Source organism: Eleutherodactylus coqui, chromosome 3, assembly GCF_035609145.1.
Source record: "Eleutherodactylus coqui strain aEleCoq1 chromosome 3, aEleCoq1.hap1, whole genome shotgun sequence".
NCBI classification, from domain to species: domain Eukaryota; kingdom Metazoa; phylum Chordata; class Amphibia; order Anura; family Eleutherodactylidae; genus Eleutherodactylus; species Eleutherodactylus coqui.
This window is the reverse complement of record NC_089839.1, coordinates 282366705-282393078: the sequence shown is the minus strand read 5'-3', so window position 1 is coordinate 282393078 and position 26374 is coordinate 282366705. Positions and strand designations below refer to the sequence as shown.

At 45.6% G+C, this 26374-nt stretch overlaps 2 protein-coding genes across 4 annotated transcripts in view; one reads left to right on the top strand and one right to left on the bottom strand.

Moving 5' to 3' along the window:
• The window catches only part of LRP8 (LDL receptor related protein 8), a 234577-nt gene that overhangs the window by 54436 nt on the left and 153767 nt on the right, over positions 1-26374 (bottom strand). The window lies entirely within an intron of this gene.
• Positions 8391-17659, top strand: LOC136621811 (uncharacterized). The gene is made up of 2 exons (XM_066597577.1): positions 8391-8525; positions 15370-17659. Exon 2 carries the CDS (start codon positions 15371-15373, stop codon positions 17048-17050), a length of 1680 nt encoding a protein of 559 aa, XP_066453674.1. The 5' UTR covers positions 8391-8525; position 15370; the 3' UTR covers positions 17051-17659.

The window sequence follows — 26374 nt, the reverse complement described above, 5'->3', positions numbered from 1 at the left end:
GGGGGCATGCAGCCAAACCATACCCACTTGTAGTGGCCAATGGTCACATGATTTGGTCAGTAAATAGTGCAGCCAATGGTCGTGTGGTTGGGCAAGGATAACCAGCGAAGGTGGCCAAACGCATTACACATTAATCAGCTGACTAAGCCATTTCCAATAAGATAGTTCAACAATCCAACGTGCGACATCCAGAAGAAACAAGGGTTGAATCGATTACTTATTAAAAGGGTTTTCGAGTAGTAAACTATTGATAACCTATCCTCAGGTTAGGCCATCAATAATAGATCGGCGGGGGTCTGCCACCCTGCACCCTCACTGATCAGCTGTTCACTATATTGGTTAGTTTTATGCACGCAGCTGATTTCTGCAGGAAGCACACAGCTCCGTTCCCACTGCAGTGGCTCAGCTTGGTATTACACGTAAAGCTCCTATTCACCTCAATGGGAACTATGTCTGCAATATCAAGCCTGGCCACTGCAATGGGAACGGAGCTGTCTGCTTCCGGCAGAAATCAGCTCAGTGTACAAGTGCATCGGCCAGGTGAATAGCAGGGAACTTGGGAGGCAGACCTCTACTGATTTAGGTCTCATGTCCACAAGCAGGTCAGATCCCGCACAGAATCCATCCCATAACCGTGGCGGGAGACCCTGCTTACCTATGTGTGAGGGTGGCGTCCACGTGGATTCCTTTTTTTCAAGTTATCTGTGCTGTGGATGTTCCGCACAGCTCGCTCGTACAGATTTTTTTTCTTAATCTCATGCTTATCCCTGGGAACCTGCGGCCCGTCTGCGATGTCATTTGACTTCAATGGAAGCTGTCCATGTGGGAACCGCAATAGTGCATGCTGTCCGTAAATCAAATCCGCATGCTTTAATTCAGCTTCGGACGCCCATGTTTCCCTATGGGCGGTCTGAACCGCAGATCATGTGTGCGGGTGTGACACATGGATTCCGCAATTCAAATCTGCTCATGGACATTGGGCCTTACTATCTATTCTGTGGATAAGCCATCAATAGTTTACAACTTGAAACCCCTTTAAAGCCCCATTTACACAGGACAACTGTGGGGCGAACGATGCCCAAGAGCCGTTCCCGCGTGTACAATTGGGGACGAGTGTTGGGCACAGTTTGCCTGACAGTCGTTCTGTGTAAATGGGGCTTAACCCATTCTATCCTGAGACAGATAAGATAAGCCATATCAGAAGTGTCTGGCAACTACTTATCCCCCATAATTAATCGATCAACATAGGCCAACATGCGCATCCATGGACAGCCGTCAGCTTTCACGTGCGTACAGCCAAATTCCACCTAATGATACTCAAGCCCATCAATGACATCCTAACATGGAAGCTTTTGTGCATAATTCATAAACCGCTTGCCCCCTCTATGTTACCGGGGCATAATCAGAGAGCACCATAAGCCTCAGCTTCCAAAAAGGGAAGCAGGAGAAATTAGTACAGTACTCTTTAGATTTTGGGCGCCTACACTACGCCATTGGCTACTTGGGTTACATCACAGGATATAAACTCATCATACTGACGTTTATGACTTCGATGGTGTATTTTGGGTAACCCGCTCACAATCCATACCAACTCCAAATCAATTGTAAGCGGTACTTGTCGGGCGTCTCTGTCTCTCGCTGCCGGAGCTTATCGATTCTTTGCAAACTTTGTAAAAGCCACAATAGAAGTACATTTGTAAGAGGAACGTGCCGCACATTCCGAACCTCATTACCCAGATAACGCTGCTCATTATTTTCCGTTCCATCAGCTTTCCCGTTTCCATGCCAGCTTATACTCACAAGCAATTTGTAGAGCGTGAAGCAACTAAAAAAGTGATTATTATGAGGTGACCAACGGGTTACAATAATACTTTGTTGCTAAACTGGTGTATCTAATCCTATAATGCGCAGCACTGTCTGAAGTGATCTGCAACCTGTGGCTCTGCAGCTTACCACTTGTAGGGCTTATTCACAGGAACGCATTTGCGCAGCGCATTGTGCACAAAAAATTGGCATGTGCAGCGTGCAGTGAATAGAACCCATTGATTTCAATAGGTTCATTTACAATAGCGTATTTTGCTCCTGCGTTTCGTTCACACACGAAAAAAAAAAAAAAATACACCACATTTCACTTTTATGCATATTGTGCACAAACAACACATATTAAACTAACTTAATTGCCCATTGAAATCAGTGGGTGCATGCGCGCATGTTTTTTGCATAAGCAAATATGCAAAAAACACAATAAAACACAGGCTCATGCGCACAAAAATGCCCATGCGAATCCGGCCATCTGGGTGTCTTAGGCCGCCTGCACACAAGCGGATTTGCATTGCGGAATCAGTAGTGGGCGTCTGCCTCCGGATTCTGCAGCAAATGCCGCCCATAGCATGCATAGGCAAAACGCGATTTCCTGCCCATGTGCTGAAATAGATTGCGATTTTCCGCTCGTGGAGGAGAAATTGCAGCATGCTGCGATTCTGTGTGGCTTCCATGGAAGTTAATGGAAGCCGTCCGACCCGCGACCCTTCTGCAATCACTGCGGAAAGGTTGCGAGATCCGCGCCAGCTGTACTGCGCATGTGCAACGGCTGGCACATTAGTAGCGCAGATATGAAGATGGCAGACAGTTACGCTGTGGTCGCTGGCCGGGCAAAGGGTCGGATTCCACTGTGGGATCCCGCAGGCAGAATCTGACCCGGCCGAGTGCAGGCGGCCTTAGTTTGTGGCAGCTAACTAGTAATGCTGCCTGCAGGATCCTGGATTCAAATTTGGCCAAGGCCAACACCTGCATTGAGTTTGTATGCTTGTTCTTGGTACTCCGTATAATTTTGGAGGGTGGGAGGAAACTAATAGGTTCATTTGGAATTTAGATTGTGAGCACCGATAGGGAAAGGGAGCGAATGTGAGTGAGGACAATATATGCGAATATGTTGCCCCTCTAAGTATATAAACTAATAAAAGACAGGGGAGAACTCATTGGCTTTTATGAGAGTGTGCTGTGGGCACGCTCTGTGACTTGTGCAGGGTTGGGGAGGAGGTCAGCTGTAACTATCACCTAATGTGAATAGTTGTTCCTGTGTCACTTTTCACTGTAATCCTGTCTGTGATGACAATGAAATGACTGCTGAGAAGTGATCTCTACAGAACAGCCAGTATGAGACTGTTATTAGTCTTTAATTAGGAAAACTTCAGGATTTTAGCATTTAAAAATAAATAAATAAATTTTAAAAAAATCACCAAAAATTCTAAAAAAAATTTTTGCTCGTAGAAACCAGTTAAGAAAAAAAATCTGTCATTTTCTGATGACATGTGGCCATATTCTTTAGATTTCTCCCAACTTCCCTGTAGGCATGCACAGCATTCTGATCAGTGAGGGTCAAAACTCTGAAAAAAAGCCAGAAGATGGGCTATCTATATCTGACTAGTGGGGTCCAGACCCCGGTAGCCCTATAATAATCTTCAAGAAGGGCTGTGGCAATTACTAGAGCCGGGGTGCTGTACCTGACACAGCGCTATCCATATGCGTCCTCAATGAATGAGCCACACTATTACTGATACTGCACAGTCCTGCCGATCCGTGGTAGTCCCATTGTCGGACCCCACCAGTCGTTTATATATTCATGGTTCATTAATGTAAAAACATGGAAACCTGTTACAGTAACTGGATATTTGGGTCTTGTCTCATGATGTCATCAGAGAAAAGAAATTAAAAAAAAACAAAAAACAATGACTACAAAAAAAAATAAAATAAAATAATAAACCATTTTCAGGAACGCTTTCCAATTTACTTGGCAAGATAAAAGGAAAATTAAAGGGAGCACAATTAAAAGGTCACTTGGACTTAATGACGTTATCCAGGGCTAAACTCCTGAGGACCTATCCTCAGGATAGGTCATCACTGGTTGATCATTGGAGGTCTGCTGCTCAGGATCCCTGCCAATCAGCTGAGTGAACAGGCAGGGGATACCAGTACTGCAGCCTCTTCTCCGGCTTGGGATATTCAATTCATTGGTCAAATAGCCTGAGAGCACATCAGCCCCTTTCAAGTGAGTGGGACAGAGCTGCAGTGCCAGGCACAACCACTGTATGCCATACAGCGCTGTGCCTGGTATGGAAAAGCAGGGATCCTGAGCTGTGGACTCCCGCCAATCTCATGACCTATCCCTTAGGAGGTCATCAATAGTTTAGTCACAAAAAACCCTTTTAGGAGCCCCGTATACACACAAAAAAGTCAGTTAAACTCGCCTATTTTCAGCGAGACCGACTAACTATCTTATGTGTACGGAGGCCTCCAGACTGCACGCACAAATAATGTAGGTAGAAACAAGGATCAGACATGCTGAATTCCAGCGACCGATTCTTTTGCATTAAGGCGAGATCAGCAGCCACCAGAAGGTGTTTAGCCGTGGCTACTCCCCTCTACATATTCACACTAGTGACCGGAGCATGCGTGTGTATAGCGGGGTGGGGGTGGAGCTTTACTTTCTATGAATATTAAAATGTACTCATCACAAACATTACTTTATCTACCCCTACCAAAGTTACAAAATGTTTCCAAAAAAAAAAAAAAAGAGAGAAGGTGGTGCGGACTCAGGTCCATAGGATTTACTACAACTTATGCCAGAATCTGGTGTAAATTATAGCTGAAGTATATGCCAGCTCGCAGCTGCTCTAAATGGACTGTATAAAAAGCCAGTCTAACACCCCTTTTACACGAACCAAGAATCTCCCTATTTTCGTTTTTATCCGCACTCGGGCAGCCTTTTTAGACTGCGCAATTCTCGTTGGGAAGTGTGCAGTTGTAGTGACCCAGAGGGTCTTACAGGGCAGTCTTAAGGTTAACCCTTTCAAATCCACTGACTTCTAAAGACATTATGATTTAACCCCTTGAGTGGCAGGTTTCCTACCACCCTGTCGTGCCCACCAGGGCAGGTTTTTTAAAATGGTCTAATCATTGAATTTCAACTAGTTTTGCAGTTGCGTCTCAAGAGCCATAACTTTTTCATTTTTCCATTGACATGGCCATGTGAGGGCTTGTTTTTTGTGGGACAAGTTGTGATTTTTTTAAACAGGGGGGAGGAAAAAAAGAAATGGGGAAAAAAGAAAAAAAGGGGCCATGTCATTAAGGGGTTAAATAATGTATTAACTTCCTTCTCTGGGTCATTACGACGCACACGGATACCACGTGTGATTGTATTTTTGATTTTTTACAAAGTAAAGGGAGACAAGTGTTTTTTTAATTTTTTTAAATAATTTTTTTACTTTTTTTTTTTTTTTTTAAATTTTTTTTCTTTTGCCCCTTTAGGGGACTTCCACAGGGATCCATCAGGACCCCCTGATCACATTCCGGGGGTCCGATGGTGACAGCCCTTTACATGCTGCAGTCACATAGACTGCAGCATGTAAAGGGTTAACACAGCAGAGATCGGAGGTTTTCTCTGATCTCTGCTATAAGAGCTGGTACCTAGCTGTCCTCTAACAGCCAAGCACCAAGCTCTCCCTGTCACAGAGACCATTGGCTTGCTTCTGACAAGCCGATGGTCTCTATGGCAACCTGTAAACAAAGCAGTGTCGGCAATATCTTCTGCTGGTTTTTCAAAGTCCTGCTTTGTTCTCTGTGGGTCTGTGCAGGCAGAGCACACTACCACAGCTTGTGGCATTGTGCTCTGCAGCTCCCATAGTGATACATAGCCCGGAAATCTTCCGGGCTATGTTGCTATGAGCAGTGGAGCTCGTCCCGGAAAATTTCCGGGTGTGCCACTCAAGGGGTTAAGGCTGTACAGCTCCGATGTTGGAAGACATCTGTTGGGGTTCCCTTACTGTATATTGCCAGCCTCTCTGCTGTCAGAGTCTATCCAATGTGTCACCTCATGCAGTACTGGCTTTAGCCAGCATATAGCGCTGTTGTATAACGACAGAAAAGAGTAAACCCCCTAGGAAAACCAGGATACAAAATTGGATTGGAAAGGGTTAAAGGGGTTGTCCCGCGCCGAAACGGGTTTTTTTTTTTTTCAACCCCCCCGGTCGGCGCGAGACAACCCCGATGCAGGGAGGTAAAGAAAGCTTACCGGAGCGCTTACCTTAATCCCCGCGCTCCGGTGACTTCAATACTTACCGCTGAAGATGGCCGCCGGGATCCTCTGTCTCCGTGGACCGCAGCTCTTCTGTGCGGTCCATTGCCGATTCCAGCCTCCTGATTGGCTGGAATCGGCACGTGACGGTGCGGAGCTACACGGAGCCTGCATTCTGCACGAGCAGCTCCATAGAAGACAGGAGAAGACCCGGACTGCGCAAGCGCGGCTAATTTGGCCATCGGAGGGCGAAAATTAGTCGGCACCATGGAGACGAGGACGCTAGCAACGGAGCAGGTAAGTATAAAACTTTTTATAACTTCTGTATGGCTCATAATTAATGCACAATGTATATTACAAAGTGCATTAATATGGCCATACAGAAGTGTATAGACCCACTTGCTGCCGCGGGACAACCCCCTTAATAGGTCCTAGGGACCTCACTATGAGCCCTTATGGGGATATAGGGGGCAAACCCCTATTTTCCCTGTCAATAGGGTTAAATAAGATCTGCCTAGCAACAGTGCTTTAGCAACCAGTACAAAATCTGGAACTGGGCCCCTAGTGCAAAACCTGGAACTGGGCTCTCAACTATTAAGCTTAGTATTGGTTTGCAATATGGGGAAGAAGACTTTATGGGCCCCCTAAGGCTCCTGGGATCGTGTACAACTGCACCCTCTATACTTACCCCCTGCCTGCACAGTCAGGAGTTAGTTTCCCCTCAGAGCCTGCACCATACCCCACAGCTCCCCAAAAGGTGCTCTGCACACCAAGCTAACCCATTCCTTACAGTGCTAGTCTCAACCAGTAGAATAACCCCAGAGTCCAGCAGGTGTCCTACTCAACTTTGCAACCTCATCTCATCCTAAATGAGTGTTAAAGAATTAATGGTTGCCTTCCGATGTGATGGGGGAAGATGTAGCGAACTTTACCAATGGCTGTAACACGAATGTGTGCATTGCACTGGTTCAACCAGTCTAAGTAAACTGTGTGCCTTCAGGTTTACTGTACCACTATCTGACTGGTCTCATTAGTCCACCAAGGGAATATATTCTATTAAGGCACTGGCGTCACAAAAAAAATCAACACTAATTCCATTAGCCAAAAAGCCCTTTACAAACCCACCTACAGCTCGAGCTATCCTCATAGGCTGACTAGCCACCATCGTGACCAGGCAAGAGTTGTCACCCCCCACTTGAGCTACTTCCGCCAACTCTAATCGTTCAGTGTTTCAAATTCCTATGTGAACGATCAGGGTTTAAACGGCACAACGATAGCAGTGCACCAGTCGGCACTGAATTTTATGTCGGCTGAAACTGGATGAACGAGAACGGCATGATTCTTGTTCGCCGCTGGCTTGTGTTTACACTAACGATTATTGTTCAGTTTGTCTTGTTTTCTGAACAATAATCAGTCCGTGTAAACGCAGTTTAGTCATTTTCCCCGTATTCTGCTCTTCCTTCTCCCTCTGCTACAATCTTCTTCAGACTTTTCCATGACAAAACGGTTTCCGGACAAGAACATCGACATCTTATCAGTGCAAAGTCTATAAAAAGAGGAAACCAGACTAACTCTGAAGTTTTAACTATTGTGACCACGGTGCGTTACATACACTGTATATAACACACTGAATGTACATACAAGTCCCATATGTATTAGGGCTAGAGATGAGCGAGTAGTGCCTTAGCCGAGTATCTCCCCGCTCATCTCTAAAGATTCGGGGCCGGTGCGGCTGACAGGTGAGTTGCGGCGGGGAGCGGGGGGGGGGGGGGGGGGAGAGGGAGAGAGAGATCTCCCCTCCGTTCCTCCCCGCTCTCCCCCGCCGGCTCCCAAATCTTTAGAGACGAGTGGGGAGATACTCGGTTAAGGCACTACTCGATCGAGTAATGTGCCTTAGCGAGTATACTCGCTCATCTCTAATTAGGGCCCTTTTACACGGAACGCTCATTACAAAAAAAAAAAATCATTCAAAAGAATGAAAATGAACAATAAATCATATTTTGCTCATTTTAAGCATGCATAAAAATAGTCATTGGTTCGTTCACAAATCATTCAGTCCTTCTCATGCACTTATACAGTGAATGATTGAATGATTTCTCATTTGAATGAGCCAACAATGTATCTGTCTGTATAAACAGGCTGCCGGAGCGAACTCTGACAAACAATGTATCCATTGGTGTAAACGGACCTTTAACTTCTAGTCACTGATTCTGAAACTACAGCAATAAACTTTCCATCTCTTTGTCCTCTCCCATCTCTGGCCTTGATGTGAGCGCCGCCCTCCCCAAAGGGGGTGGTAAATGTTGCCTAATGGGGTGTGGTAGGGGACTTCCTCTACTTGTACTTTTGTTTTCACAAGTGAGCACAGCTGGATAGAGCTTTTGTCTGCAGGACGAGTGCATTGAGTGGTATTGAACAAGTCTGGACTGAAATCCGGAACCAGAACGTCCAAGTAAGTGGTCCAACAAATATGTCATATATAAGGGGTGCGGCCTTTTTGGCACCGAGTTGTCAGCAAGTCCTCTTAGACTATATTGACATATGGCGCAAACCCGTTGCAGAATCCACACCGGCCATGTATGCTGCAACGTATCTGCAACCTATACGGCATTGCTGTGGACAGGAAAATCTGCGCAGATCATTCCAGACTGTGCGAATGGCGTTTTATAAAAAAAAAACAAAAAAACAAAAAAACTTTACTTGCATTGTAATGCACTTTTTTCAGATCTGTAAACGGTCCCATCTGATCGATCCTTTTACAGCATGGAAATGGTTAAAGGAGTCTTCCTGGCATTAGCGAGCGTCTCAGCGGATCACTGCCCAACATGTTGTACGGCTCCAATTACCAAGTGCGCTCCAGAGCTGGGATCACCGATTTGCGTTTTCCCCAGCTTTTGCTGACCGCCTTTGATCTCTTCCATGGTGTTTGGTCATGTGACTGCTGTAAGCCTATCAGATTAATCAAATCCGAGTCTGTTTATATATAAATTGTTTTACTGCATCCTCCTCGTATCAGAGCCATTTTGCTCGCCCCGTCCGATTCTAAAACGACAGCAATAAACGTTCCATTTCTCTGTCGGCGCGTGCAATACGCAGAATATAGATGCCATGGATTTCATTGGGTTCGTTCACATGCACAAATTTTGCGTGCGCAATTCCGTTGTGCAAAAAAATAAGCAGCATGTTCTATTTTCCTGCGCCGGAAACATTTTAAAGTCATGAAACGAATTGGCCATTTAAATGGCTGAGTACGGTTGTGTCCCCACCAGCGAATGTGTACGGTTTGCACGTGCAAAAGCGTACAGTAAAAACCACAGTTGCATGCGCAAGTACGCAACAACCCCGTTTGCAAAAATGTGGTGCGAATGGGCATATGTCAGCCATTCCACTGAAGAACAAAGTATATCAGCTGATAACAGAGAACAATAGACTGCTTCCAAATGCATCTCAACAGTTCAGTGTCCTTTCTAGGGAGCAGTTTTGCTTTGGTACTCCATGGCCCATGATTGGATGTTTTTAGACTAGTTTAAATTTTTAACCCTGTCAGAGCTAACAACAACAAAAAAAAAACTTTATTCAAATAAATAACCGAATTAGTCGGTTGTGACCTCATGTAGATTCACTTCCAATATCGGTGACATCTGACATACATAGAGAAAACTTTATTTAAAGGAAAAAACTTTTAAAAAAAGTTTTGGGTCCGGGGGCGGCTGCAAGTTTATCTCAGCGGACTTCCTGAAAGGCACACTCCATTACATTGTGTAAGCGCTGCGGTTCATAAAAAGCATCTTAGATGCACTTTCTTAAGGGGTCGTCTGCTAATTCCCTTTAAGGCAAGCAAATAAACTTTGTATCTAGTATAGTAGAGCGCCTTATGTTGCTATTAGAACATTGCTGGAATCATCCAACTTTAATCCGGCTTCATACAAACAAATCCATTTTTGCGTGCGCATGAGCGCCACATTTCTGCATAATGAACGCTGCACTTTTTGCGCGCTCAAAAAATACGCACTGCTGCCAGCCATTGAAATGGCTAACAAATTCCACTCTTCTTGCTTATTGATGCGCTGATTTGTGCATCCCCATTGACTTCTATGGGACTTGGTGTGCAAATATGCATAAGAATAGAACATGCTGTATTTTTTTTTGTTGTGTGTTCAAAATGCGCAGGAAAAAATCCGCACATGTGAACGAACCGATCGAAATTTACAGGCGTTATTCACTGTGCATTGCATGCAGTTTTTCTGGTTCCTTTTTTTTTTTTTTAACATTTCCCACTTCGCAACGGCGCGCATTAAACGCTGCACACACGTAATGTAACTGTATGTACAGCGTTGATTACACAGCCATAGGGAACAATAGGGCTCTGTCATGTGGCAAAAAAAAAAAAAAGAACATTTATTATACACAAAGGAATATTCGTAGGTGTGAATGCATCAATGGAAATCAATGTACTTTCATGGACTCCATTCACTGCGTATTACCCACACATACATCGCACACGTGAAATGTGGTGAAATTACGCTCGTGTGACCCCCAAACGTACACTGTTATATATATATATATATATATATATATATACATACATACACACACACACACACACACACACACACACGCAAATTATATATATATATATATATATAAATAATTACACACACAGTCTTCCAGCAATCTATGCATCGTATACTCAGTCATACACAACTACAGATACACTTGCAGTAGTCCCAGGCACTACAGGTCCCAGCTCAGAACAGATGCATACTGGATGGATTTTACCAGCCTGGTCAGAGCCGCAGGTGTTCAATATCACATATCTCACATAGCGGCTGTCCAGAGTCTATGTAGGAGGTCGGATATAGGCAATATATCACATGGCGAGGAAGATAAGAGGGGTGAGGGGTCAGAGAGGGAGAAGGGGACACTTCTGGGAAGGCAGGAGAAGAGAAAAGACGAGATCATAAGGCGGCTTTCACAGTCTGTTTTTGCAAGAACGTTAAAATTTTTTTTAGGTTTTTTTTTTTTTTTTCTGGCCAAAAATCCCCCTGCTTTCAGTGTTCTATTGAGCACCTGCGGCTTCAACAGAAACTATGAAATGCCCCCCACACATTAGGTTTTTCATAGTGGCAGTTTTTCTCGCTTTTACAGCGATTATTTTGCATATAATCGCAGCATGCTCTGACGATAAAGTTTTTTTCCAAAGAGAAAATGCATGTGAGCAGTAAATTTAGCGCAAAATCTAAGTCAGCTAATAGATTGGATAAACTTAGACCCCATTTACGCTGACAGTGTGACAGTTTTGAGTGATCATCTTTGATTAGTCTATAGTAGCTAATTAGCTGCTAAAAAGCCATACAGGTGGAGCGGGACACCGCCACTCTCGCTCGGAGAACAATGTTCTGCATAAGCAAACAGCTGCATTGTTCTCGCTTACAGCTCACGTCCCGCTGTAAACTACGAGCCGAACACAAGCTGAAAGAATCTTATCAGCGCTGCTGACTGCGATTACAGCCTGCACTGCTGATAAGAGTTCCTCGCGCAATTCAAGAAAACTAGAATTTAGCGAGAAACGAATCGTGCACAGAAACTGCATGATGTTCGTGCATTTAGACGCAACGGTTATCGCTCAAAAGATGGCTTTGAGCGAATTTCAAGCGAGAATCGTGTCTAAATGGGCCTTTAGACTAGACAATCTAAAAATGCGCCAGATTTATCATCCAGCAGAGCCCAAGTAATAGAACTGGAGCATTTTAAGACTGTCTGAGTGTGCCCAGTCCATTAAACAGCATTGGTACATCTGCCCCTTAGGGACCTTTCACATAGGAGTGAGCTGGAGATTGCTCTGACCGCCAGCCTCCATTCACAGTAAACAGGCTGTTGTTCAGAGATGAACTCTTAGCCAACCACAGCCATTCATCGAGCACTGGTTGTAATTAGCCAAGTGTCAGCCAATCACAGCCAGCACTTCCAGGAGGCGGGGATTTTTCAATTTCTGGACAGAAGATGAAAAAGAGAAGCAGTGCCAGGACCCAGCGAGAAGCTGCGGCGGAGAGCACTTCTAAGGTGATGTATGTGTTTTTTTTTATTTTTTTTCTGCAGCTAGGGTTTAGATTTGGCTTTGACAGTAGTATTTCCCACTGTCAAAGTTGCATCGCACTGCACAAAAATCACATTTGCGATGCAACAGAGAGCAAGGCTCCATAGGAAAACACGGGCTACAAAACCTCGCGTGTTGGGGGCATATCATCTGACCCGTGACGTTTATGTGTTGAGTTGTTGCATGCTCCAAAAAAATAAATAAATAAATAAAAAAATCGCATGTGTGAAGGAACCTGTAGGAAAGCATGGGCTTCACATACATGCGATTTGTAGCATTGTAGCAACGCCACAAAATTGCACGACTTTGTCTCCCATGTGAAAGAGACCTTAGGCTACAATTAGAGTTGAGCGAATGGCGAGCTTGATGCTCGTTCGAGTATTAGCATACTCGATGGTACTCGTTACTCGAACGAGCATCAAATCGCATTCGACCCCGCCCCAGCTTTGGCTCCTCCCCGCTGTGACGTGCCTGTTTTGAGAGAGAGCCAGCCAGCCAGACAGACAGACAGAGAGAGAGACACACACACAAACAGAGAGAGAGACAGAGAGAGAAACGAACCAAGAAAAAAAAAAAAAAGCTCGGCACCCGGAGTCCCACATACAAAAATGCTCGAGTCTCCCATTGTAGTCAATGGGGTTCGTTACTCGAGTAGAGCTCTCTCTCGAATTTTACGAAAAGCTAGACTCTAATAACATGGACCCGAGCATTTGGGTGCTCGCTCATCTCTGGCTACAATGCTACAAATCGCATGTATGTGACGCCCATGCTTTCCTATGGGTTCCTTCACACATGCGATGTTTTGTAGCATGCAACAACACGACACATTAATCTTGCAGGTCCGGCGATATGCCAACGACGCGCAAGGTTTTGTAGCCCATGTTTCCCAATGGAGCCTTCCTCTCTGTTTCATCGCATGAAAACTCGATTTTCGTGTGGTGTGATGCAACTTTGACAGTAGGAAATCCTACTGTCAAAGCATAATCTAAGCCCTAACTGCAGAAGAAAACAAAAATAATAATAAAAAACACACCTTAGAATCACTCTCCACCGCAGCTTCTCCCGGGTCGCCGCACTGCTTCTCTTCTTCATCTTCTGGCCGGCGTTTGAAAAAAATCACTGCCTCCTGGAAGCGCTGGCTGTGATTGGCTGACACTTAGACAATCACAGCCAGTGCTCGATGAATGGCTGTCATTGAATCAACCACAGCCATTCATTGAGCACTGGCTGTGATTGGCTAAGAGTCAGCCATTCACAACCAGCACTTCCAGGAGCCAGGGATTTTTTAATCCCTGGCCAGCTGATGAAGAGAAGCAGTGCTGGGACCCGGGGAAGAAACTGCGGCAGCGCCCCAGACAGTGCAGGAGAGGCTATATATACACACTTCTTTTTCTCTTCAGCTACAGCTCATTTTCAGGGTAGGGCTTATATTTAAAGCCCCCTCCCCAAAAAATCCTTGCATGTGATGCTACAAAATTGCGGTATTGCCACAAGAAGACGCAGCGATGTCACATGGACAATTTTCTCGCGCTGATACCGTGTCGCCCGTGTGATGGAGGCTTATTGCGATGGTAGGTCATCAATAGCAATTGGCAAGGGTCCGCTGCTCGAGATTCCTGCTGATCACCCAGCCTTCAGTCAGTGAATACAACACTGGAAGCAGAAACCGCTGTTAATGCCGAATTCAATGGAAGCTGCGCCTGTCGTACCAAACCAGGCCACTGCAATACAGACAGCACCATCTGCCTCCAGCACTGTCCACTATGACCAGAGCAGTCCACCACTGGCGATCAATTATTGTTGACTTATCCCGAGGATATGTCATAAATGGTTAGGATGGGAGTACCCCATTAAGCTATTCTTTAAAATGACGTCGGGGTGGGTTCACATTGGTGTTTGATCCTCCAGTCAGAGATTCTGGCACAAAATACCAAAAGAAAAAGCACAGCATGCAGTAAAATGCCGGGCTTCTGAGCGGAAACTGAACAGACCGATTGCAGTCACTGGGGTCCATTTAGGGATATTCGGTTCAGTCATAAGACAGACTTGATTTGGCCACAAGGGTATCCCCTTTCCTGCTCCCTGAAAGAAGCAGGAAGACTGAATCAACGCCGCAGATGTGAAACCACCCTTATTGACATGTGATATGCGTAAATCGGTGGCTGTATCACCTAACTGACAAAAAAAAAGGTGAAGATGACCATTCTAGTGAATGGGATGAGATTAGAAATGAGCGAACGTATTCGGTTCAGGTGTTTTTGCACCGCTTTTTCCGAGTAACTGACTACTCGGACGAAAAGATTCGGGGGGGGGGGGGGGGGGGGCGCCGGGGACCCCCCGTTTCAGAGGGGAGTGGAAGAGCTCCCCCCTGTACCCCACTGCTACCCCCGGCTCCATCACGCCGCCCCCCGAATCTTTTCGTCAGAGTACTGAGTTACTTGGAAAAAGCGGTGCTCTAGTTTAAAAACACCCGAACCGAGTACGCTCGCTCATCTCTAGATGAGATGCAATATCACACATCCTTTAACCCCTTCAGTGGCAGGTTTAGGTAGTTTTCAGCACATTTCAACACCGATTTTTAGGAGATTTTCCAGGTGTGCCACTGAAGGGGTTAATAAAGGGTGGTGCCATTTTAGGAAAGACGCTGACCCCCCTTTTTTTTTTTTTAATTTTACATAATCATGGACTTCTTTGAATTTTATTTACTAATACTAATCATGGACAACCCTTTTAATAGTTACTTACAAGCAGTTTCTTCATCCCAGCCATACTGCTGAATAGGAGGTGGTCAGGTTAAAGGAAACCGTAGAATTCTGCTAAACCACACCATTTCTGTAACTCCCATAGAAGACAATAGCATTTATGCAAACTGTTACGGAAACAACGTATTTCACTGTGCTATGCTGTTGGCATAACTCCCAATGATTTCAATGCGAGGTATGTAAACCGCATAGCACTCTATCTCCAATTTCCCAACCACCCCAGTCAACGCATTAAGGGTGGCCAAGAGTGTTGGCCAGAACAGGAGATACGTGCGGATCCCAGAGGTGGGAATTGCTCCTATCAGACTTTTATGCCATAGAAGTCTACAATGGGAACACCGCTTTAAATTATACAGGGTCCAGAATGAACCTACACTCAATAATACACAATGACTTTTTGTGGCCCTATGCGCTCTAACGAGTCTCTCTCTTCTCAGAATGCCTGGAGCAACGAGCCATCCCGAACGCGTAATAAATGGGAATTATGCATCGAACCACCATCCTACATATCCGCAGTACCCAAAGAATCAGACTATGACTGTGAAAATAGACATGAATGGACGTGAAATGGAGATAACCGTGACAGCAGATCCTCATTCCTTCTACACCATCCTGACCGAGTGTCGAGAGGGAACACTCCTTGGAAGGGAGATAGAAATTGCTATGGAAAATGGAGAGGAAAAAGCTAACGGAAGACTCATCGAAGAAACCATTTCCATTAATGGTCATGCAACCACTGGGGAAATCATATTTGTACCAACTTTCCAAAAAAACGTAATTGGATGGAAGCAACTTCGTGATCTAGGCTTGATGCAGGCCAACATGGCCAAAAGTTTTGTGACTTGCGTACCTCCTGTGTTAATAATGGGAGACATAGATCCCAGTTGGTTTCATCAGACATATTTAAAAAAGAGTCTAATAAGCGACGCAAGAAGAGTTATCGCTAGTTGGCAGAGGAGAAACTTAATTGAACCATGCAATAGTGTCTGTAATGCCCGCATTTCACTTACTAGCAAAGCCAACGGAAAGGTCAAAATTATATTTCATTTTTGGGATCTGAATGAATGTTCAGCTAAGGAGGCTTGCCACCCGAATGAGAACAGATCTAAGGCCATCGAAGATATAACCCTGGGCAAGTATTATTCTGTTTTTAGGCTTTTCTATGCAGAATGGCAAATTCCTCTAGACACCTACACCAAGTACAAAACTGCCTTTACCTTCTTAGGCAGGCAATATGTCTGGAACAGGTTGCCTGGGAAGTTCCAAAATAAAAACAATAGACTTAGTGAGGCTCTGGAGAAGGTACTCGAGCAGTTGCCTCAGAACATGAAGAAACGTATGACCTACTACATCGATGACATCCTGATATCTGCAGAGACCATGGAGGAGTGCGTCAAATTCACAGAAAACCTAGCGCGCCATCTGACGGACAATAGCTTTACAATAAGCCAAATTGAGTACAAGTGCAAGCCTGTGGTGACTTTTTTAGGGCGAGAAATAACTGAAGATGGAGTTCGACTTGGTAGGAATGTTCTAAAGAAGGTAAAGGAGATTACACGGTATACAAATGCAGATGACTTGCGAACGATCCTCAAAAGTTTAGATGATGTAAGCCAATATATTCCAGGATTTGGCATTTTCCGCAAAATTTTGGCAAGATGTGATTGGGACAATAAATCGAAGGCTGCATTGAATGGTTTGAAGAAGCAAGTCCAACTCAACATACCCGTGGTTCCTGGGTTGGCCGAAAACGAGGCCTGCAACGTTCAGATATTTGTGAAGGATGAAGCCTGGATGGCGCAGATCTTAAATAGTAACCGGAAATTTTATCGTTTTGCAAGTGGTATCCTTCAACCTCTTATGAAGAAGGACATCTTTGCAATTCAAGAACTCAAAGCCATGAAGGAGGTGTGGAAGAAGCATGAGCGTACTCTGCACAACAGAGTCGTGGAATGGGAGGTGGAGAGTCCAGAGATTAAGCGTTACAAGGACGACCCTAGTAGCATTTCAAATGGAAAACGACTCAATCTGGATGTTCTAAAATCAAAAGGATGCAAGATTAAAATTGTCGATCCTAGTACTCATAAACCACTAATTCCGTGGGCAGAGGTTCTGTGAAGGTCCTTAGTTACCAAGAATTTCATCCAACCACTAGAATGAACAGTTTCCAATTCATACAATAAATGAATACATAAGATACAAAAAGTTATTTCTAGTGGAGCGATTCTGGGTTAAAAAGTCTCCTATGGGTCAGAAATAGCACCCCTATTGTCCATGGGTCAAGTTTGGTATTGCAGCTCAGTCTCATTCACTGTGAAAGCAGATGAGCTGCAATACCAGTCATAGTCTATAGAGAGCAGTGTGGCTGAAATCACCCATAAACTGATAATCCGGCACAGTTTGGATGCATGATGTGGTTTTAGTTAATTTTAACAAACTAGTGGAAGTTCAACCTCTTCAAGTCCAGAGATTTTTAAAAATTTTTTACAGTTTCATCTCGGCTTTCAAGAGCAATCAGCTTTTTTATTTTACGGTTGACATAGCTATAGGAGGGCTTGTTTTTTGTGAGTTGCATTTTTTTACTGGTGCCATGTAATGTACTGAAAAAGCGGGGTAGATTTCACTCTGTATAAGTTACAGCAAATTTATGTTTTACCACTTTTTACTTTTTATGTTTTTACTACTTTTTAAAAGTAAATAAACTTTTTTGAAACAAAAATTGCCATATTCTAAGACCCATGACTTTATTTTTAATTGATGGGGCAGCATAAGGGCTCAATTTTGGGGGGCAAGCTGTAGTTTTTATTAGTACTATGTTGGGGTACAATACATCTTTTTGATCCCTTTTTATAAACTTTTGCTGAGCTGGGGTAATAAAACCCCCCCCCAAAAACAGCAATTCTGGAAATCTGTACATTTTTTATGGTGCTCACAGTAAGGGCTGTTTCAGACGACCGTATATCGGCCGGGTATTCATGCCGATATACGGTGTCTCTGTCTGCAGGGGGAGGAGGCTGGAAGATCCGGGAGCAGTGCTCTGAGCTCCCGCCCCCCTCTCTGCCTACTCTCCAACCCTTTTCCGCCCCTCTGCACTTCTTGCAATGAGAGAAGACGGGGCGGGGCTAATTTCTGGGAATTAGCTCCCCCCCCCCCCGTCCAGCCTTCCCTCATTGAAAATAGTGCAGAGGGGCGGAGAGGAGGCAGAGAGGGGGCGGGAGCTCAGAGCACTGCTCCCGGCTCTTCTAGCCTCCTCCCCCTGCAGACAGACGCCGAATATCAGCCGGCGTGAATACCCGGCCGATCTACGGTCATCTGACACAGCCCTAATGGATAAATAATATGATATTTAAATAGTTCAAACTTTTACAAAACACAGTGATACCAAATACATATTTTTTAATAGTTTGGATTTTTTATGGAAAAAATGGTAAACTTAAAATCCTTAAAAAAGTAAAAACAAAAAAGGATTATTTAAACTTACTACATTTTTTTTAAATTCACTGTAGGGGATTTGAACTTGTGATCGCTTGTACTGTAATGCTTCAGTATGGCTATAGATAGTAATTTTCAGTGTTGTGCTTCAAATCCTGTCACGGACAAGACTTGATAGACATCCATGCACGGCAGCCCTAGGAACCTTCACCAGGCTCTGTGCTGCCATGTTAACCTATCGGCACACCACAATAGTCAAGCTGGGAAAGGGAGGGGGCTTCTGTCTGTCTGGCTGTTGCAATGCATAGTCAGTTTTGATTGCATGATCTAAATAGTTAGCTCCAATCACAGCAGTTGTCAACTGTCCAAAACAGTTGATAGCGACCTAGTATGAAGTGGACTCAACTCCCGAGTTTGCTGCATACACACATCTCAATGGCATGGCATGTATCTGGTGATCTAAAAGTCTATGTTAAAAGGGAGCTCCACAGGACAGGTCATTAATAGTAGATCAGAAGGTTTCCACCACCCTGGATCCCCACTGATTACCTGTTCATTGGAGTCCCAAATAGCTGACAACAGCTCTGTACACTCTGCAGTGGCCCAAAATAGTACTGCAGGGAAAGTGCCCATTTGAATGACAATGCAGCCTACAATACCATTCCGGGTCAGTATAGAGTGCTCTGAGCTGTGTGCTTCTGGCACACAGCTGACCTGTGGCGGTCCAGGGCAAGTTTACCTCTGGACTTATGTATATTGACCCCTGATAAGCTTATCAGATTTTTAGCAAAATATTGCCAATATATTGACTCAGTGCTGTGAGCAGACAGGACGGGTACGTTGGCTTGGCACAGCTGCCTTGTTGTTATGGAGTTCTAGGTTCGAATCGGACCTTGATGAGGATTTAAACCTAGGACCCCACCACTGCAAGGTAGCAGTGCTAACCACTGGGCCACCACCTCTGCTGTTCAAGGAACATTTTGGAGGCCAAATTAGAGAACCCAATTTTTACTACTATTGATTTTAATAGACGTCGGAATCTGGAGTCCCGATTCATAATGATTTTGTGAAAAAAAACCAAAAAAAAAACCACACTAATTATTTTTCCACAGCCACTGGTAAAAAGTGCCCTATTTTTACCAGCTTTGAAGCAATTTCTGCACCATTTGCAACTCACACACATATTTACAACAGACCATTTTATTAGTCATTTCAAAATTATTTTCGAAAGTTGTGGGCGAGACTCGAAACTATTACTTTTTCCTTTGTGCAACTGCAGGCAGTTGATAGGTTTTAATGGCCCTCCGCTTCTAATTCTTCCAGCCTGATTGCAATTTCATAAAATAACCACTGGAGGGATCAGCCACACAAAAATTCTCATTTGACAGTTGAAGGTCTCCGGACAATGAAAACTAAAATGTGCTTTGCCTATAATGCGCCCGGCAGAACGGCTCCACATGTGGTAGAGCGCATCAATCACCCAACAACATTGTGACTTTTACCGCTCACTGTCACATGAAATCAATCGGGCCGCTCTAATAGAGAATGCTTTACTAAACGATGGACTGAATAGACCTGACGGACCCATTACAAGTCGGTGGAATCCATCAGGATTAGTTAGGATCAGTTAGAAAAAATGAATGTCATAGCATAGTTCAGAAGAAAACCGCGATGGCGGTGCGAGCGGAGCCTAAAAAAGTACTACTAGAAAGAAAATAGTAAAGAACACAAAGTCTCTTCTGGCCGGCACTTTCTAAAAGGCTATGGACACCTTTGGGGGACATTTTCACATGACCGGGATTTCAGCGTGTGACGTGGTGAATGGAGCCGCAGGTAAATAGACTTTTTGGGCTGATGATCATTTGCGTTGGAATTCTGGATTCCTGCTCCGTTCGGGGAACGGAAAAGGGGAATCCTCTGGCCGAAAGACTCCGTCTTAGAACTGAACAGCGCCGAATGGACTCCATTGACTATAAAGGGGTCAGTTTGGTTTCCGCTCAGCAGCCCTATTTCTACCGATGTTTCATGCTGGATGGAAGTTCCAGTGCAGATTTGAACCCGGCCTTAATTAATTTTCACCATTGTCTTCTAAATCTACTGCAGTGTCTACATACAGATAAGTCTCAATAGGAGATCCATCAGTGAGGCCGGACTGCTGGCTGAGTTCCCCCTCTGCTCTTTCCTCTCCTGCACTCTTCTTACCTGCTAATTAAGGACCATAACAAAGTTGCTGAACAATCATCTCTCCTGTGTAAAAGCGCAGGAGCAATTATCGCTGGGACAATTGTCGGGCACTCCTATGCCCGACAATCATCCCATGTAAAAAGGCCCTTAAAGGGCAGGAGAGGAGCGATGAAAACCAAGCTGTCAGTCCAGCCTCACTGATGGATCTGCTATTGAGACTTAGTGTCTTTTTATACAAAGACCCTCACTGATCAGCTGATTGTGCTTCCACTGACAGTGCCACAAATGCACAGGTGTCGGAGCGGAAGCAAATGCTCTGTCCCCTGTGTAGTGGCCGGCGTTAGAGATGCACTTGCAATTACAGACTGAAATCAAATGGGAGCCGTAGCTGCAGTTACAAGCACCAGCCACTACACAAGGATCGGAGCATCTGCTTTCGCTCCGACACCTGTGTATTTGCAGTGCTGTCAGCAGGCTCATCAGTTGGTGGCCGACCCTGGCTGATCAATTATTGATGATGTATCCTGAGGACAGGTCAGCAATATCATCATCCCTGGAAAAACCCTTTAAGCCAGATTGCCCAAATACTCCTACAATATTTAACCTTTATCCACAGTTGTGATGAAATAGAGTATGCCAGTCAATCAACAGCCATGCAGTGCGCGCCAGTAAATCAATATGCATGTAGAGTGCACAACTCAAACTACTACCAAAGTTTGCAATGCAGAAATCTTGTGCGATTTTCTCGGCCGTGTGAAAATGGTCAAAGTGGTATAAAGTTAAACTAGACCAGTGGTGGTGAACCTATGGCTCGTGTGCCAGAGGCAGCATGCAGAGCCCTCCCTGCTGGCGCTCACCGCCATCGGCCGCTCACCACGTTAGTGGCCACGGGGGGTAAGTATATGGGTCTCAGGGGGGCGCTATTACTACTGGGGACACTGTGGGATGTCCCTATTACTACTGGGGGCCGCTGTGGAATGTCACTATTACTACTGGGCGCCGCTATGGAATGTCACCATTACTACTGCGGGGCCGCTGTGGGATGTCACTATTACTACTGCGGGGCCGCTGTGGGATGTCACTATTACTACTGCGGGGCCGCTGTGGGATGTCACTATTACTACTGCGGGGCCGCTGTGGGATGTCACTATTACTACTGCGGGGCCGCTGTGGGATGTCACTATTACTACTGCGGGGCCGCTGTGGGATGTCACTATTACTACTGCGGGGCCGCTGTGGGATGTCACTATTACTACTGCGGGGCCGCTGTGGGATGTCACTATTACTACTGCGGGGCCGCTGTGGGATGTCACTGTTACTACTGCGGGGCCGCTGTGAGATGGCACTGTTACTACTGCGGGGCCGCTGTGAGATGGCACTATTACTACTGGGGGCCGCTGTGGGATGGCACTATTACTACTGGGGGCCGCTGTGGGATGTCACTATTACTACTGGGGGCCGCTGTGGGATGTCACTATTACTACTGGGGGCCGCTGTGGGATGGCCCTATTACTACTGGGGGCCGCTGTGGGATGGCCCTATTACTACTGGGGGCCGCTGTGGGATGGCCCTATAACCACTGAAGCCGCTCTGGGGAGGCTCTATTACCGCTAGGGCCGCTCTGGGGGGGGGGGGGGGGGTCACTATTACTGCTAGAGCCGCTCTGGGGGAGTCATTATTACCGCTGGGGCCGCAGGGGGGAGGGGGTTAAATATCACCGCTTGGGCCGCTCTGGGGGGGGGGGGGGGGGTCACTATTTCCGCTGGGATATGTTTACACGAGGTGGAAATGCTGCAGAATGTCCTCAGTGGAAATTTCTGTGGCAAATTCCACAGTATTTCTGCATCCAAAAGCAGTCAAACTGCCCCCTGACGTGTTGACACTTTGCGATAAATAAGTTGGTCTTGGGTTGCAGTTTGGGCACTGTGTCTCTAAAAGGTTCGCCATCACTGGACTAGAAATCCTGCACTGAGCAGGGGGTTGGATCCGATGACCCTGGAGGTCCCTTCCAACTCTACCATTCTACGATTCTAGACAGTCTAAAGATGCACCATATTTGCCATTTAGCATGAGCCACTGTGATAATTCTGGCGTATTTTAAGACAGTCTAGTCTACGTTTGTACGGGCTATTAGCTAATATTAGTAAATTTACCCCAGAGTTTATAAGAAATCTTTCAACTTTGATGGCCAATGTGTAAATAATCTGCCAGCTAACAAAAAAAATAATAAAACAAAAATCTAAAGCAACATGTGGAAGGGGCCACATCTCCTGCCATGCGAGGATTATCATTCTTTACACGATTTCACATTTTGTAATTTACCGTACAGCCCGCTGTATTTTTGGCACAAATTGCTTTATTGCTAGCACATTAATAAAAATATTAATATTTACACACAGCCACCTTCATGCAACTTTGCATCAAACAGTGATTACGAATACTACAAGATTTTACATCATTCTCCTCTCCTTGCAACGCATCCTCCACAACCCACCTCCCCTGCTTCACCCAGGCTGAAGTAAGTGATACAAATCTATGCTGGTTTGACTTCAGTATGCCCTAGCTTTGGCTAGATCATGACTAGAGCCAAAATCTTGCTCTTGGCTTTAAAGAAAACCCAAGATCACAACTAGCCTGATCTAGAGATTTTAGCACTATGTCCTTAAACTGTACCTAACGTATCAGAATAAGCTGCTGTGTGTGCATGATGTATAACACTATTTCTGGCCATTTTATGGCTTGTATCCTATACGTGTCCCTTATTTTTCCTCTCAGCAGGGTGTACATCTGATTTTCAATCCTCTAAGAAATGTCAAGAGGAGCCTAGCTGCTGTACCATGTTCTATAGACTGTGCACAGAAAACTGTAGATTGTGCTCTCTAACTGCCTGTAACACACAGCCATAACATTTTCATTGTAGAGCACTACTGAGCAGTGTAGATGTGAAAAAACAGTTAAAAAAACTCTCCATTAGTTTGTGTGCTCCTATCTGTCCCTTCTGCTTTCATAGACTTCAATGAGCCTGATGACTCATCCCCTTCCTCCATCTACTTCCTGTTCTGCTTCATCTAGTAATACAGATAACATCTCTTGACAATAGACAGTGGACAATAAAGGCCCTTTTACACACAACGATTATCGCTCAAAAGCCATCTTTTGAGCGATAATCGTTGCGTGTAAATGTGTGCCCATCATGCACTTTTCGTCCATCGCTGAGTTCAGCTCAGCTTCAAAACCATCGGGACTGATGAGAGGGACCGCATGCTGAGTTCTCCAGCGCTGATAACATTCTTTCAACAGCTGTCCTGCTGGAGAACAATAGCGATATATTTAAAGAACAGACCACTCGCTGTTCTCTAAATACATGCAAATAAAGCTAGTTAGCTACTAATAGGCTAATCAGCCCATTAGCACCTAATGCAAAATGATTGCTCAAAACTGAGTTTCTGATGAATTGTGAGCGATCTTCTGTGTGTGTAAATGCGCCTTAACTTAGGAGACAATAGACTGATAGAAGCAGCTCCCTTCTATTAAACTTCTTAGATGCTGCGGTCGGTGTTAATTGCAACATCTAATGGGTTAAATGGCTGGAATCGGTGTTGGCTCCACTCCCAGCCTTTGCAGTGGCAGCCTGGATGTACATTACAGCCGATTCCCATGGTGGATGATGTGGGCTCAGCTGCCGGGCCCGTGATACCTCTGTGCTGTAAATATAAGGCATTTCACGCTCACACCTTCCTGTCGATGCTGTAAATATAAATCACAGAGTGGGAACGGCTTAAGGACATATCAGATTTTATTCTTGGCTACAAAAGTGCTTCTCTGCCAGGATATATGACATGGGTCATTGGCAAGCAAGTGGTTAAAGGGGTTCTTTGCTTTGAAAAATCCCTTTTTTTATGAGGACAAAATCCAAAAATAAGCTGATCACTGAATCACGCTGTTAGAACCCAAAAGGCATTGAGCCGTAACCTGCAGGGAAACTTTTAGGCATGTGTTCAACTTCCCTACAGCGCCACCACAGGAGAACTGAAGCATGACATGGTGCTTACTGCAGTCAATTGTCTCTGTAATACATGGACAAAGTATTGCTAAGAAAAGGAGACGAGGGGGAGACGGAGACGAGGGGGAGACGGAGACGAGGGGGAGACGGAGACGAGGGGGAGACGGAGACGAGGGGGAGACGGAGACGAGGGGGAGACGGAGACGAGGGGGAGACGGAGACGAGGGGGAGACGGAGACGAGGGGGAGACGGAGACGAGGGGGAGACGGAGACGAGGGGGAGACGGAGACGAGGGGGAGACGGAGACGAGGGGGAGACGGAGACGAGGGGGAGACGGAGACGAGGGGGAGACGGAGACGAGGGGGAGACGGAGACGAGGGGGAGACGGAGACGAGGGGGAGACGGAGACGAGGGGGAGACGGAGACGAGGGGGAGACGGAGACGAGGGGGAGACGGAGACGAGGGGGAGACGGAGACGAGGGGGAGACGGAGACGAGGGGGAGACGGAGACGAGGGGGAGACGGAGACGAGGGGGAGACGGAGACGAGGGGGAGACGGAGACGAGGGGGAGACGGAGACGAGGGGGAGACGGAGACGAGGGGGAGACGGAGACGAGGGGGAGACGGAGACGAGGGGGAGACGGAGACGAGGGGGAGACGGAGACGAGGGGGAGACGGAGACGAGGGGGAGACGGAGACGAGGGGGAGACGGAGACGAGGGGGAGACGGAGACGAGGGGGAGACGGAGACGAGGGGGAGACGGAGACGAGGGGGAGACGGAGACGAGGGGGAGACGGAGACGAAGGGGAGAGGGAAGAAAGAAAGAAAGAGAAATGTGCCCTTTGTAGTCGTTCTCTGCGTTGGCTTATTGATGAAGGTCCTGAACGAGGGACCCCTCATAAGAAAGGAGAATGCCCTAATATGGTATTTAAAAATGGGTCTTTCAAATTGCACTTGATTCCCCCGTATTTGTTTTGGTTGGATGAGGTTTTTTTTTTTCATATTTGGCCAATACATCCTCAACAGCAGCAGCAACTGCTGAAATACCAGCAGAGATTATTAACGAGCGTGGGAAGATAACGGGTCAGGTAAAACAATGACTGCCACGTGTCAATACACAGGAATGAATATCGTGAGGGCACAGGGGAGACAAGAGTTAAAAATGGGGGGAGTATCGCTAGCTGAGTGGACAAAACCTGTGACCTCGTGTGACATCACATGACTCCCGGGCTAGTCAGTCATTTAATCTTTCTAGGAAGACAAAGAGACACGTGCTGGAGGGTCCTCCCCGTATCAGAGGCGGTTACCATGGCAACGGTAACGAACAAGTCAGCAAGATACAAAAGAAAAAGAATAGAGAAAATCCAAAATCAAACATAAACAACGACAGCGAGTTCTACACAAACAGGCTTACATTTGTTCTTATCTGCAGGAGACTGGCCTGTGACTCCTGCAGGAAAGTTAAACACACCAGCTCATCGATATTACATTGTTTTCTTAATAAAGTTAAGAGACAAAAAAATCTTATGGCAGTCAAAATTAAAGGGATTTTCCAGCACTAAACAATTGAAGACCTAGCCTCAGCATAAGTCAAATAGTTCATTGGTGGGAGATGGCAACTTGGGATCTCCAATGATCAGCTGAGTAAAATGACAGCAATGCTCCGGTGAGCGCCGTTGTGGCTTCACCCGTACCAGGCATAGCGCCGAACGTTCTATAGTGGCTGTGTTTGGTATAGCAGCTTAATCCTATTCAACTGTATGGGACTGAGACGTTTTCAAGCCATGTGACCAATGAATGTGATGTCACAGGACTGAGAAGCAG

Excerpts from the sequence above, each read along its gene's own strand:
- LOC136621811 (XM_066597577.1), top strand. The coding sequence starts at position 15,371 with ATGCCTGGAGCAACGAGCCATCCCGAACGCGTAATAAATGGGAATTAT.